Consider the following 13125-nt stretch of genomic DNA (forward strand, 5'->3'; position numbering starts at 1 on the left):
AGGTCCTTGTATTCTCCTCCCTCTCCCTCACCTCAAATCTCATCCACACGAACAGGCGGCACGGCAGTATTCCTCCACAGCCCTCCTCTCTATAAGATGGCACAGCCCTCTCAGGTAGGGGCGAGTGTCTCACTCTCACATAGTAAAAAAAAAAAACGCCCCAAGGTTCTTAAGCACAATTCTCTAGCTATCTTGGTCTCCTACACAGCCTATGCACATGAGCCCATGCCTCTCCTCTCCTTGCGCCTGCATAGAGAGGTGGTATGATCACCTGGAAAGTTTTTAACTCTCTCTCTCTCTCTCTCTCTCTCTCTCTCTCTTACAAGCCTAGACCTTATGCATGGTCGGACGGACACATCTGATCATAGGACATATGAGTAGGCCACACTCCTCCTGCCCCTCTCTCGTAGAGATCAACACACACTGCTCTTAGTGCCAGGACCTAGAGAGGGGAGCGTGGAGAGGGCATCAGGGGGCCTTGGAGTCCCATCAGTAAAGCACATGTTTCCTTTCTGTGATTCCTCAAGCCCCATGGACTTACCGCTTTACCAACAACTGCAGCTAAGCCCGTCTTCCCCAAAGACGGACCAATCCAGCAGCTTCTACTGCTACCCATGCTCCCCTCCCTTCGCCGCCGCCGACGCCAGCTTTCCCCTCAGCTACCAGATCGGTAGTGCCGCGGCCGCCGACGCCACCCCTCCACAAGCCGTGATCAACTCGCCGGACCTGCCGGTGCAGGCGCTGATGGACCACGCGCCGGCGCCGGCTACAGAGCTGGGCGCCTGCGCCAGTGGTGCAGAAGGATCCGGCGCCAGCCTCGACAGGGCGGCTGCCGCGGCGAGGAAAGACCGGCACAGCAAGATATGCACCGCCGGCGGGATGAGGGACCGCCGGATGCGGCTCTCCCTTGACGTCGCGCGCAAATTCTTCGCGCTGCAGGACATGCTTGGCTTCGACAAGGCAAGCAAGACGGTACAGTGGCTCCTCAACACGTCCAAGTCCGCCATCCAGGAGATCATGGCCGACGACGCGTCTTCGGAGTGCGTGGAGGACGGCTCCAGCAGCCTCTCCGTCGACGGCAAGCACAACCCGGCAGAGCAGCTGGGAGGAGGAGGAGATCAGAAGCCCAAGGGTAATTGCCGCGGCGAGGGGAAGAAGCCGGCCAAGGCAAGTAAAGCGGCGGCCACCCCGAAGCCGCCAAGAAAATCGGCCAATAACGCACACCAGGTCCCCGACAAGGAGACGAGGGCGAAAGCGAGGGAGAGGGCGAGGGAGCGGACCAAGGAGAAGCACCGGATGCGCTGGGTAAAGCTTGCTTCAGCAATTGACGTGGAGGCGGCGGCTGCCTCGGGGCCGAGCGACAGGCCGAGCTCGAACAATTTGAGCCACCACTCATCGTTGTCCATGAACATGCCGTGTGCTGCCGCTGAATTGGAGGAGAGGGAGAGGTGTTCATCAGCTCTCAGCAATAGATCAGCAGGTAGGATGCAAGAAATCACAGGGGCGAGCGACGTGGTCCTGGGCTTTGGCAACGGAGGAGGAGGATACGGCGACGGCGGCGGCAACTACTACTGCCAAGAGCAATGGGAACTCGGTGGAGTCGTCTTTCAGCAGAACTCACGCTTCTACTGAACACTACGGGCGCACTAGGTACTAGAACTACTCTTTCGACTTACATCTATCTCCTTTCCCTCAACGTGAGCTTCTCAATAATTTGCTGTCTTAATCTATGCGTGTGTTTCTCTTTCTAGACTTCGTAATTGGCTGTGTGACGATGAACTAAGTTTGGTCATCGCATGATGATGTATTATAGCTAGCTAGCATGCACTGTGGCGTTGATTCAATAATGGAATTAATCGGTGTCGTCGATTTGGTGATTTCCGAACTGAATCTCTGTGATGAACGAGATCAAACAGTATCCGCCGGTGACGGACGTTCATTACTATTGGCAAGCAAAGCAAGTACTAATGTAATTCAGCTGTTTGATGACAGAATGAAAAAAATGTTGAAGGCTGAAGCTATAACATGCTGAAAGAGAGGCTTTTGCTAGGTAAAAGTCTAGCTCACAAGGTCAATTCCATGATGCCGTTTGTATGCATGTTAAAATCTGCACCTAATGGCGCGGCTTTATATAGTCTTATAATTCATGGATCAAACATGCCGATCATTTAGTTGGGTTAAAAGTTCCTGTTACTAATGGTTTATCTAATTGCTTCTATTAACACTAATTTCTTGATGAGCTGCAAATCTGATTCGTTCCTTTTCAGACTACTGTATATCTCGAATTATCTATCCCTAGGTTGACATCATTTCTCGTCTGCTGGATGATGCCTCATATATATATTTCTATGTGATAATAATCCTGGCTAAAAAAACTATATTCTGATTGTTTTCTGATTTCATTTTTCGTCGGTAGAAAAGATATTTTTAGATTCTATCGGCACATATCCACAGATTCCAAAGGTCTGCATGATTATTTTATTTCGTATAGACTATGAATTGCTACTTGCTATTTGATTGGCCATCGTGATTCATGCACAACTTACTATCTGACTCTCTTTAATTAATTAAACCTTTAGAGTGTATGTTGAAAGCTAATTTTATTTACGACCACCTCCATCTCAAAATAAATCAATTTATAGAGCTGTACAAAGTAAAGCTATTTTAAGTTTGACCAAATTTATAAAAATAACACAAATATTTATGGCCCTAAACTATTATCATCATTTAGGTATTAACTCTATGCATAATGTACTTAGTGTGATCGTTGATGATTTTTAATATAAATAAAATTGGTAAAACTTAAGATAGTTTTGGGGATGTAGGGCCGGGGTGCTAGGGTTTCTCATAGGCACATCAAATGTCGTCCATGAGTTCAAATATGGACGATTGAATAATTCATGTTGTTCAAGCAATAGCCATACTTGCACGGCCGATAAAAGCCATATATATAGGTCCGTATAGTCAAAGAGACATCAGAATCAGGTTAAAGTGAGACGGTGCATTGGCATCTTAAGTTTGTCAACAAATGTAGCTACCTAGCTTGATGTTAACATAAGGAGTGCATGCTGATTTAAACACTCAGGTGCATGTATTAGCATCAAAGCATGTTTTGTGCATTTTTATGTTTCAAAAGTTTTTTATAAAATCATACGTGTACATCATGTTGAAGCGCACATACCTGCCATAAAACTTGTTTCCTAGTTCATTTTGTAATCAAACGTAATACCCCTTTTATTTTTTTAGTGTGCACATATGAACTTTTGTTGCACAAATGTAAATATCTTAACATATTATGTTTATAGGTATTTAAAAGTTTATTGGAAAAATATGTGTGTGATTTTAAAGAAACGTATAACTGCATCTGGGCGTACAGGTGGTAACTTGTGTGCACGTACGCCACATGCAGTTTCTAGATACGAACACATTTTTCCATTTACAATATAATATGATGGTATGGAATTTATCTGTAATTTATCTATTAATAAGTAATTTATCTGTAGTTTCATGATTTCTACGTTTGAGTTTGATCGATTTTCCTTGTCTGGGTAAATGGTGGTCAATGAAATCTCCAAGGTTTAGTATAAGGGCGAGCAGCAAATATATTAGGGAAATTTGGATCCATACCATTAAAAGATCACCACTTTGGATCCATACCATTACTATCTCACTTACATATGGGTCCACATGAGTCAATGACATGTGGTGTCCATGGTATAAATCTAAAGTTTGGATCTTTTAATGGTATAGATCCAATTGTTCCAATATATTACTAGAGGGCCCCGAGTGACGCATGAATATTAATTAATTGAAACACTCTATATTAAGGTAGATAAATGATAAATCACATGGACAACTAGACTAGTCCTAGCGTATAGTAGTATCGTTTGACAAAGCTGACGATTAAAAGCATTATCCACAACACCACACGAGCACAATGGGGTTTGTTTATCTTTCAGCCCCTTATTGATCTTTGAAGACACATGCTTTGGTTCACTATACTAAATGATTCAAAAACAGTGCAATCGTGAAAACTCCTTGAAACACAAAAATCGAACCGAGGGGTAATACCACCTCCGTGATATCATATCAAGAAGAAAACATTTTCAAAGAGACTCAGAAAACAATAGAAACTCCTAAACTTCTCGAAGAGTGCTACTCAAACCATCTATCCAACTCAGCTACTTATATATATATATGTATATATTTCTTTTAAAATACTCGCTAACATGCAACATCGTTTTATTTCTAAAAAGTTATATGAAAAATGATGAAAAATATCAGATGCTTATGCAAATCACATGAATTTTTCCTTCCAATGCATATAGACCCGAATTTTGTTGTTTATATAAATATTTGCACAGAGTTTGCACCTCAACATTTGCAACAATATAGTTATGTATTTAGGGCATGTTTTGTTTCGTTAGTTCCTAGACTAAACTTTACTTTAAGGACTAAACTATACTCCTGTTTGGTTCTAGGAATTAAAGACCATTAAAACACATGAATAAAGACCAAAATATTCCTTTGGTGCAAGTAATGAATGAGGGGGTGCAAGTAATTAATGAGGGGCGCAGGCAATAATGAGGGCAAATGTTGTCTAGAATTAATACGCACTCAGTCCATTTTAGTTACCCCTCAAGGGACTAGAGACTATAGTGTGTTTGGAGTTTGTCAGTTTAGTCACTAAAAAGGACTAGACAGATGGACTAATTAAAGTTTAGTTTTATATATGGAACCAAACAATAGATGGGCAAAGAATATAGGATGATTGTGACTGTTGACAGTGAGATTATAGTGTTGATTTATATACTTCACTTCCTATTTAACACTTTCTTTCCGGGTGTCCAGAACAGACGACAAATCCTCCATCTATATTTCTCAAAAACCATATGAATGTAACCTGCAATTTCACAAATAAAAAAACAATGGTGATGCGTGGGAAAGCCCACCTATTGTCTTTATGTCGTAGTCCTTCATTGGCCACCTCTTCGCTACCATAACAAGGAACTGCAGTTGACGTGTGACCGCGACAGCAGGCCCTAGCAGTAATAGTAACTGTTGTGCACGTAAATTGTACATCGATTAAAATCCACCCCACGCCATGAAACATCTCAAAGGTCACATGTTGTACCGCAAGGCTTAGGATAAACAGTGTGTGCACATGTATCTAGTCTTGTCATTCTGAAGTAGTAGTACTTTGAATTTTAAAAAAAAATTAAAAACGACCAAAGAAGTTGTATCTATGCAACAAGGCATATTCGTACGTACCACACATCAATATCAATACGTACATTGAGCAGCGCACAGTGCCGAAGAACTGTGCGTTCTGCAGCCAGCCTATACACGAGCGTGATACCAGCTGCGCCTGCACACACCCCCACTTGAATGCAGTATATATAGCGCGGACCACCGAAGGAAACAACTCAATCTGCAGAAGAACGGAGAAATACATAGTTTTATGTTACACAAACCGACAACAATGTCAAATTATTACCTATACATGAATAATATGCTGGCACAAGATGTATATTTCTTCATTTCGTTGTTGAGAAGCACAAATGATTTATCAGTAGATTATTAGTACTCCGATCCCTTTCAAATGTTAGTAGTGGAAAAGATCTAAAAGGATAAAACGATATGGCATAAACAAAAAACAAGCAGCTGCTAGCTAGTGCTTAGTACACTCTTTCACTAAGCGAAATATCATCGGTGCCATATGTTATAAACAAAAAACAATGATTCAGAAGGTCTACTATATATCATGATACAAGCAACGCCTAGCAGTCATGTCCTATGCAATCAATCATATTAGTGCAAGCATATACAATCTAGCAACCTAGTGCATCCGATTAAAATTCAACAGTGGCTGCTATTTTATATTTAACCTCTTTCATCTAAAACCTAGTACCTATTTTATATTAACCCCTTTCATATGAAACCGTTGGATGGTTTAATAGCATGATTGCACCAAATAATAAGTGATTGCACAGGATATATCATTTTAATTAACATATATACATTAAGCTTTGTGTTGCTGTCATCTACCCATGGAAGTGTAACTTCTTCATTTGGTTCACTTCACAAAACCGCTGCAGCTTCTATCTTGAGTCGGAATAAGTTAGTTCTCAGCACGTTTGGTATAAGCCGAAAGTTGTTAATGCCTTGGCATTGGCCATGACCATTATTATAAATACTCAATCAACTCAGTTTTGCAAAGCCAGCTGACTGCTCAGATCAGGTTGAAGTTCCAAGCTGCCGTCCAAGGGTAAGTAATCCGACATACTCCTGTTATAGCTGCTCAAAAGGCATACAGCTGTCCAAGGGTATCCGGAAAAAAATAGCAGTACCATACATATCTGACCTGAGCAATGTAGTACCAGAGGTTTTTTCAGAACAAAAATAGCAGTACGATACATATCTGACCTGATGAATGTAGCACCATAGCTGAGCTCTGGAGTACATGGAACTGCATATGAATGCTGCTGGGCCTGTTCCTCGTATTGCAGTATATAGCTGACATAGTTTATAATTTATGTATCCCACTGGCAGTATGCCACACCTACCTCTTTCCTCTCTGTTCTTCTGTCCGCCCACAGCAAGGCTTCTGTTAAAACAAAGGTTATGTTCTTTTGGAACACGAAAATCTCAGACAATATTCTGTTCGTTCTGGTATGCAGAACTATTTATCATTGGATTAAGAAGAATATTATATAATATATTCACACCACTTGTTAGAAAATTCTATATCTTTGCAAATGCATATACATATTTTTTTGGTTTTTATAAAAATCACTTTTTACCAGATGAAGCTGTTAGTTAATTGATTATTGCTAATGGTTCATGTTACAGTTGGTAATCTAGTATTAAATTAATAGAAGCAAACCATGTACAAAAGAGTAAAGCATCCATAAGAAAATGTTATCGATGTGATATATGAGGGTGGATGTATCAACTATGTCAACATTTAGCACCATTGTTTATCCAATAGATCTAAAAAGATGCTAGGTAGGTTTTGTCAAGCTTCAACCATATATAAAGGTTAAATGACTATTCTAAGGGCAAAAAACTTGGCATAATACTACTTTCTTAACCCTGTAGCCAATCACTCGGCTCGTTTCAATGGATAATAATGGTTAATGAAGCCTTCCCCTTTGGCTATCTCCATCTACTTACTCATCTCCATATCTATATTCAAACTCCACTCTGCGAACAGTGCAGTCTACCGTACACTGTAAAATAATATTTTTAGTAATCATATAGGTGAACTGCTAGACACGGTCTTATGCAGGGACAGATTCAGAATCCAATCATGTCCTGAACCGGTCTATTATACTATTCCCAACCTATTGTTTCTTATCACGATATCTAAAGTTGACACATCATAGGTTACTATAGAAGATGTACCCAACCTTAACAAAAATTTATGGAAACTAAAGACCTCTATAAAAATAAAAACATTTCTTTGGTTTTTATGAAAAGGTGTAATATTAACCAAGGATAATCTAGCGAAGCGAAATTGGAATGACAGTGTGAAGTGTAGCTTTTGTCACAACAATGAGACAATTAAGCATCTCTTCTTCGAGTACCAGGTAGTGCGGGCAATCTGGCATATAGTCCAAATAGCCACAAATCTTTACCGTCCCTCTAGTGTCGCGAATATGTTTGGTTCATGGCTAGGGGTTAGTAAAGATTTAAAATTGTTAGCGCTATTAGGGGCAACAACAGTTTGTTGGGCCATTTGGCGACATAGAAATGATATTGTGTTTGAACGTAAAAATGTGACAAATTCTTTGCAAGTTCTTCATTTTGCTATCCACTGGCTTCGTTCCTGGGCTGTGCTACAAAAGCCTATCTTCCAGGAGTTGGTTTTGGTTATCTGTCAACGTTTAGAGCAAGTGGTCAAGGAGTTTTTTTACCCAGACACATGGGTGGCGATCTAGTCTTAGGATTGATTACTACTAGAGTGTTTGGGTTGTTGGTTTTTTGTTTAGACCGTGTGCATCTTGCGCGATGCAGAAGTCAGGTTTATGTTTTCAAGAGAGATGTGACTTATGATTATTTTGAAGCAATAAAATTTTCCTTATCCAAAAAAAGAAGATATAGTTGTCCAAATGTGTAGTGTTATTGTTGTTCCATAGTCCACACAAGATACTTAAATGCTAGATGTGTACAAGAGTATGAATTATGAGCCACTTATATGGTTTATATTTCAATGGTTATGATGTCATGCTTGAGTGCTATCTTCCTCAACATATTGTTTTATTCTCTTTCCTCTTTACTTATATATCACATTAGTTTTCCATCCTACGTAGTATGTACCAAATAACTATGCTACCATGCACTAGAATAACTTTAGATATATTATGATCCCAATATATTTTAATATAAAAACCATGAAGATAACTAAAGACAAACAAACCGAGGGCTCGTTTGGTTGAAGGCCTCCCATGCACATGCCTCCCATGCAAACAATCTTAACCCTAGACACTCAAAATCCAACCCTGTACTGCCTGGACCAGGCAACACCGGTCGACTCCAAACCAAACAGCCCCCGAGTGTCTCAGGAATTAGGGCTTGTTTGGTGTGGTGCCTATGTCGCCATATCTGTGGCTTAAAAAGTGTGGCGTGGTGTACCGTGTGAAGCAGCACACCAAACATGCCGTTAATCCATCCCTGCCCTCATGTATATGATAGTGTAATAAAATAATGTTTTTATGGAATATGTAGAAGATATACATATCTTTGCTTTAAGGAGATAACATATTTACAAGACAAACAAACTGACACCTAACCTTATTCAAGGAACACTCGCACCTGGAACTCAAAAACGTCCAAGCGGATCAACTAAAACGACCTTTAGGAGGCAGCAGACAAAAGCTGGACCAAACCTTCAGCAGCAGCCATACACCACAGTTTGGCTCTTTAAAAATTCTTGTAAGAATCTAGACACACGCTTGGTGCAGCGCCCTACCTGCCTACCATTAAACAAAGACACTCATATCTGCGTATCCAGATCATTCATGGTGTAAAAATTAATGTGTAACTACAACAACAGTTAAAGCTGGATTTGTACAGTTTGTGTCTATTCAATTATATATAATTATCCATATAGCTTCTCTAAATATAAAATTTGTCTTCTTTTGCCAACGGGTTTGTGTACCAGCACTTTGTGTTTTTTTTTTCTCATTTGAAACATCATCTCGTATCATATTTGTTTTAAAAATGTGACATCTGTTTCAGGGGTGATTAGCTTTGGCGTTACATACCCCAGCAAACATTTTGGATAAATTCAACATTAATTTATGTTTATTCAACTTATAAATGCACTGTTTTAATTTTACATAAATAATCAGTAGTGCCAATGTTTCCAAATCTAGCATCACTAGTATGTTTCAAACTATTGACCTTGAACATACAAAAGTACACCACTATTCTACTATATACTTTTAGAATAACATAACTCCGTCCAACAAGAATGCAATCTTATTTTCTATGAAGTCAAACTATTTTAAATCTGACCAAATTTATACAAAAAATATTAACTAATACTTATCATTGCGATGATTATAAAATATATTTTCATAATGCTAACATTTTCCTATAAACCCGGTCAAACTTATAAAAGTTTGACTAGCTAATCTTCAAATCTGGAATTGCATTCCTTTTTAGATGCATGGAGGAAGTACCAATTACCTTACAGCATGTTGGAGACTTCGAGGTCATCTGTATATAAAAGTTTCCTAATAACATCAAACAAAAGAAAAGAATGATGAGCAAGCTATTAAAAATTTAGAAGACCACATGCTTGTGATCCAGTTAACCCATTAATGCAACACTATATATACTATGTGAAAGAGAAGTGCCTTGAGTTGACCTTAATAGGGCTCCTGAACAGATCTTAAACAGTTAGCGTGGCAGTCAAATCCGAACTGTAAATGGGTTACAAATTATCTCATAACTCATGAGTTGTCTGAGGCGTTCACCTGAAAAAGATAGGGAAGGAATTAGTCAAGTATTGATTGGTCCAATCTTAAACCATACGAACAAATGCACAAGTTGCCTAGCACTTTCATGCATGATGTGGACGTTGTAGGCTAAGTCATATATATGTAATGGTTAGCTAGGAGCTCTCACATGAGAAATCTGATGCTTGGCTCCATATATTACATATGATGATGATATAGTGTTGAATTGGCTGGGTACTATAATTTGACAAAGATCAAATTTGCATTATGTGATGCAAAGCAGGCATAGTGTTGTAGAGAACCAAACATTTGAATCTTTTAACAGATTTTCCGGGTGTAGCTTGTCCATACAGACATTTATCAAAGTTTGAGAGTTATTGGTATTCTTATCATGTCAATAGTAGGTTAACTAGTCGACAAGCACCTTACACACATAGTACATTCATTGTGATTCTTTCAATGTCAATACTTTCTTTGTGAAACGAGTGCTGGATCTCTGCTATTCATTTAAAAGAACAGTTAACACCAGACAACTAAAGGGCCAGGAAGAGATACCAAATGGCATGTCCACAGTTTAAAATACTACTCTATTTTTGTACTACCTGGAAAGACGATGTGGCCATGTCATTTTTTTCTATCTCAGTATTTTCCAATAAAATAACGCACTATAAAAGAAAAGGTCCAACAATTTAACCAAGTTCTGATGAAAGCTAGAATACTAGTTCCATCTGCATGCAGGGTGGGATCTTTATGTCTTATACTATATAGCAATAGCAAAATGAAACGTAGGAAATTATACTACTAGATACCAAATCCCAATTAATATGGTCCTTTTGAAGTACAGAGAGCTTTACTGCATGCATCTGCTGTTTCTTCAGGATTTTATACGGAATGAGAAAAACGAGAAGAGAAGTACTAATCCTGTATAGTAGGCGGTACTAGTCTACTAGAGCAGAAGTAAAATAATCCATTGTTTTTGCTTATATAAATAAAAAACGTGGAAGCAATCATACTATAGAACTCTGGAATGGCTGGACGGGGGGTGGGGGTGGGGGAAGGAGCCTAGAACTTAAATTGATGCTAGTATGCGACCTGGCGAGGACGACCGCGGAGGAGAGGATGTTACCAATGGGTTGGATGTAGAGGAGGGAATTTGACGGTAACCTCACCAGCGTCCTTGAGATCGAGGAGCGTTGCGGGATTGGCCTCGCTGCGTTGGCCGGGGAGCTAATCGCGTCCCAAGCGAGCTGTTCCCAGTGCATTTCATGGCGAGAAGGCGCACCCGCCGGCGGTGGGGAGCTCCGCCTCCCCGTAGTCCGTAGTCGTACCCCAGCGCGGTCACCCCTCACCATATCGCCTCACCCGGCCGGTACATTAAGCATCGCCCAGATCAACGTCGGCACGGTCTAGAACTCGACGCCGCTGTAGCACGCAGCCTCCAACTGCCCGGAGGCTTGGAGAAGATTGACATTGATCTCCTTCCCACCACCACTGCACTCTCGACGGACTGATGCTTCCTGCTTTCTCGACGAAATGATTCAGAGTTGCTGTAGCGAAAGGCTGCAAAATATTCCTTTCTTCTCCATGGAAGAAAATAAAGGAAGACCAAACCAAATGCATTCCCTCCACAACGCGCGTTCGCTTGGCTTTGGATAAAAAGAGGACGACTGGATGAGGACAACTTTTACTGTTATCCCAAAGAATGTAAAGCAGCGCAGTTTGCTAGGAGATGTCATTTCCATGGCGTACTGGCCATCGAATCAACAAAAAGCACTATTATAAGTATACGGAGGCAAATATTGCGATAATGTTATTTATCAGAATTTATTGTCAATATATTTAATATTTATCACATTGGAGGGTAAACTCATCTGTCCATCACCCGCACTTAATTAGGTTGTCTCAAGCATTACACTTAGTTGTCTCAAGCATTACCACGGTTGCGATTAGGGGTGACAATATATTCTAAATTTTATATTTAAGATTTAAGGATCAGATCGGATTAGGATCGATTCCTATTTCTATTCATTTTTAACTACAAATTATTTAGGGCTTTACCATTTTATGAAGAAGCATTTGAATAGCAATTCATTACCATCCCTAGTTGCGGTTGCGGATACTAGCCGTTTGAGTTTGTGACGTCGCGTAGAGTTCGTCTCCAGCAGATCGTGCATCCGTTCAGCAGCCCTCGCGCATGAAAATCGAGGATGCTGGTTGGGTTGTGTTAGAGTCGTTTGCACGATCGCGAGAGCTCACGGATATACGAGAGACGCGAGGAGGATGTGGATTTTATGTGATCGTATTCACGATCTGCTGGACATGTGAATAGTAGCGATTTTTTTACTCATTTTCAGCATATGTGGTCGCATGCACCACCTGCTAGAGACAACTTTAACTTGGATAATGTTATTTACCGGAATTTATTGTCAACCTATATATAATATTAGCATGTAGCCCGTGTTATAAATGAATACGACACAAAGGGGATCAATCACAGAGAAGACACAGATTTAACGTGGAAAACCCTTCTAAAGCGAAGGTAAAAAACCACGGGCGCCGGCCAGCAACTTCTCACTATTTTCAGGTGGTTACAGATCGCAGGAGATTTACAATTGAGATAATTATCTACTACGGCTTACAAAGATATTTATAGAGGTGAAACCCTAAAACGAGTAGGGAAACGATTCGTACCGCGGGGGCTCCCCCCGCACCCCAGGCGTCCCTGGGCGGCCCAAGCCTCCCGGCGACGGGCCTCCGCTTCGCTCGCCAACTTGGCCGCCTTCTTCATAATTTGGATCACAAACTCCACCTTGAGACAAATTCCTTGTAGCATAATAATAGCAAACTCCACCTTAAACAAATGCATCATCATCTTGCCGGCGCCAACAACCACTAAGGGCTAATTTATAATAGCAACAGAAACATGCTTTGTCATCATATCAGCAGGATTATTATGAGTACTGATCTTGCATACCTTCACCAACCATTTTTCAATGATATCACGAACGAAGTGATAACGAATATCAATATGTTTTGGGGTTCCGATCGAAGCCTCCCGGCGACGGGCCTCCGCTTCGCTCGCCAACTTGGCCGCCTTCTTCATAATTTGGATCACAAACTCAACAGCCCGTGCTAACGCTACGATCCTATTAGAGAG

The 13125-nt window shown here is 40.6% G+C and overlaps 1 protein-coding gene and 1 long non-coding RNA gene across 2 annotated transcripts; one reads left to right on the forward strand and one right to left on the reverse strand.

Annotated features, from left to right (window-relative positions):
• Window positions 1-406: 406 nt before the first annotated feature.
• On the forward strand, window positions 407-2158 carry LOC103643875 (teosinte branched1). Its single transcript, NM_001382583.1, has one exon. The coding sequence runs from the start codon at window positions 502-504 to the stop codon at window positions 1630-1632; it is 1131 nt and encodes a 376-aa protein (NP_001369512.1). The 5' UTR covers window positions 407-501; the 3' UTR covers window positions 1633-2158.
• A 2982-nt stretch (window positions 2159-5140) lies between these two features.
• Window positions 5141-11592, reverse strand: LOC103643876 (uncharacterized). The gene is made up of 4 exons (XR_561348.3): window positions 11138-11592; window positions 9878-9986; window positions 9697-9743; window positions 5141-6607 (listed from the first exon to the last, which is right to left on the reverse strand). It is a non-coding gene; the product is annotated as an uncharacterized lncRNA (long non-coding RNA).
• Between the last annotated feature and the right edge of the window lie 1533 nt (window positions 11593-13125).

This window comes from Zea mays, chromosome 1 (genome assembly GCF_902167145.1).
Source record: "Zea mays cultivar B73 chromosome 1, Zm-B73-REFERENCE-NAM-5.0, whole genome shotgun sequence".
NCBI lineage: Eukaryota > Viridiplantae > Streptophyta > Magnoliopsida > Poales > Poaceae > Zea > Zea mays.

Coding starts and splice junctions, on each gene's coding strand:
- LOC103643875 (NM_001382583.1), top strand. CDS start 502: ATGTTTCCTTTCTGTGATTCCTCAAGCCCCATGGACTTACCGCTTTAC.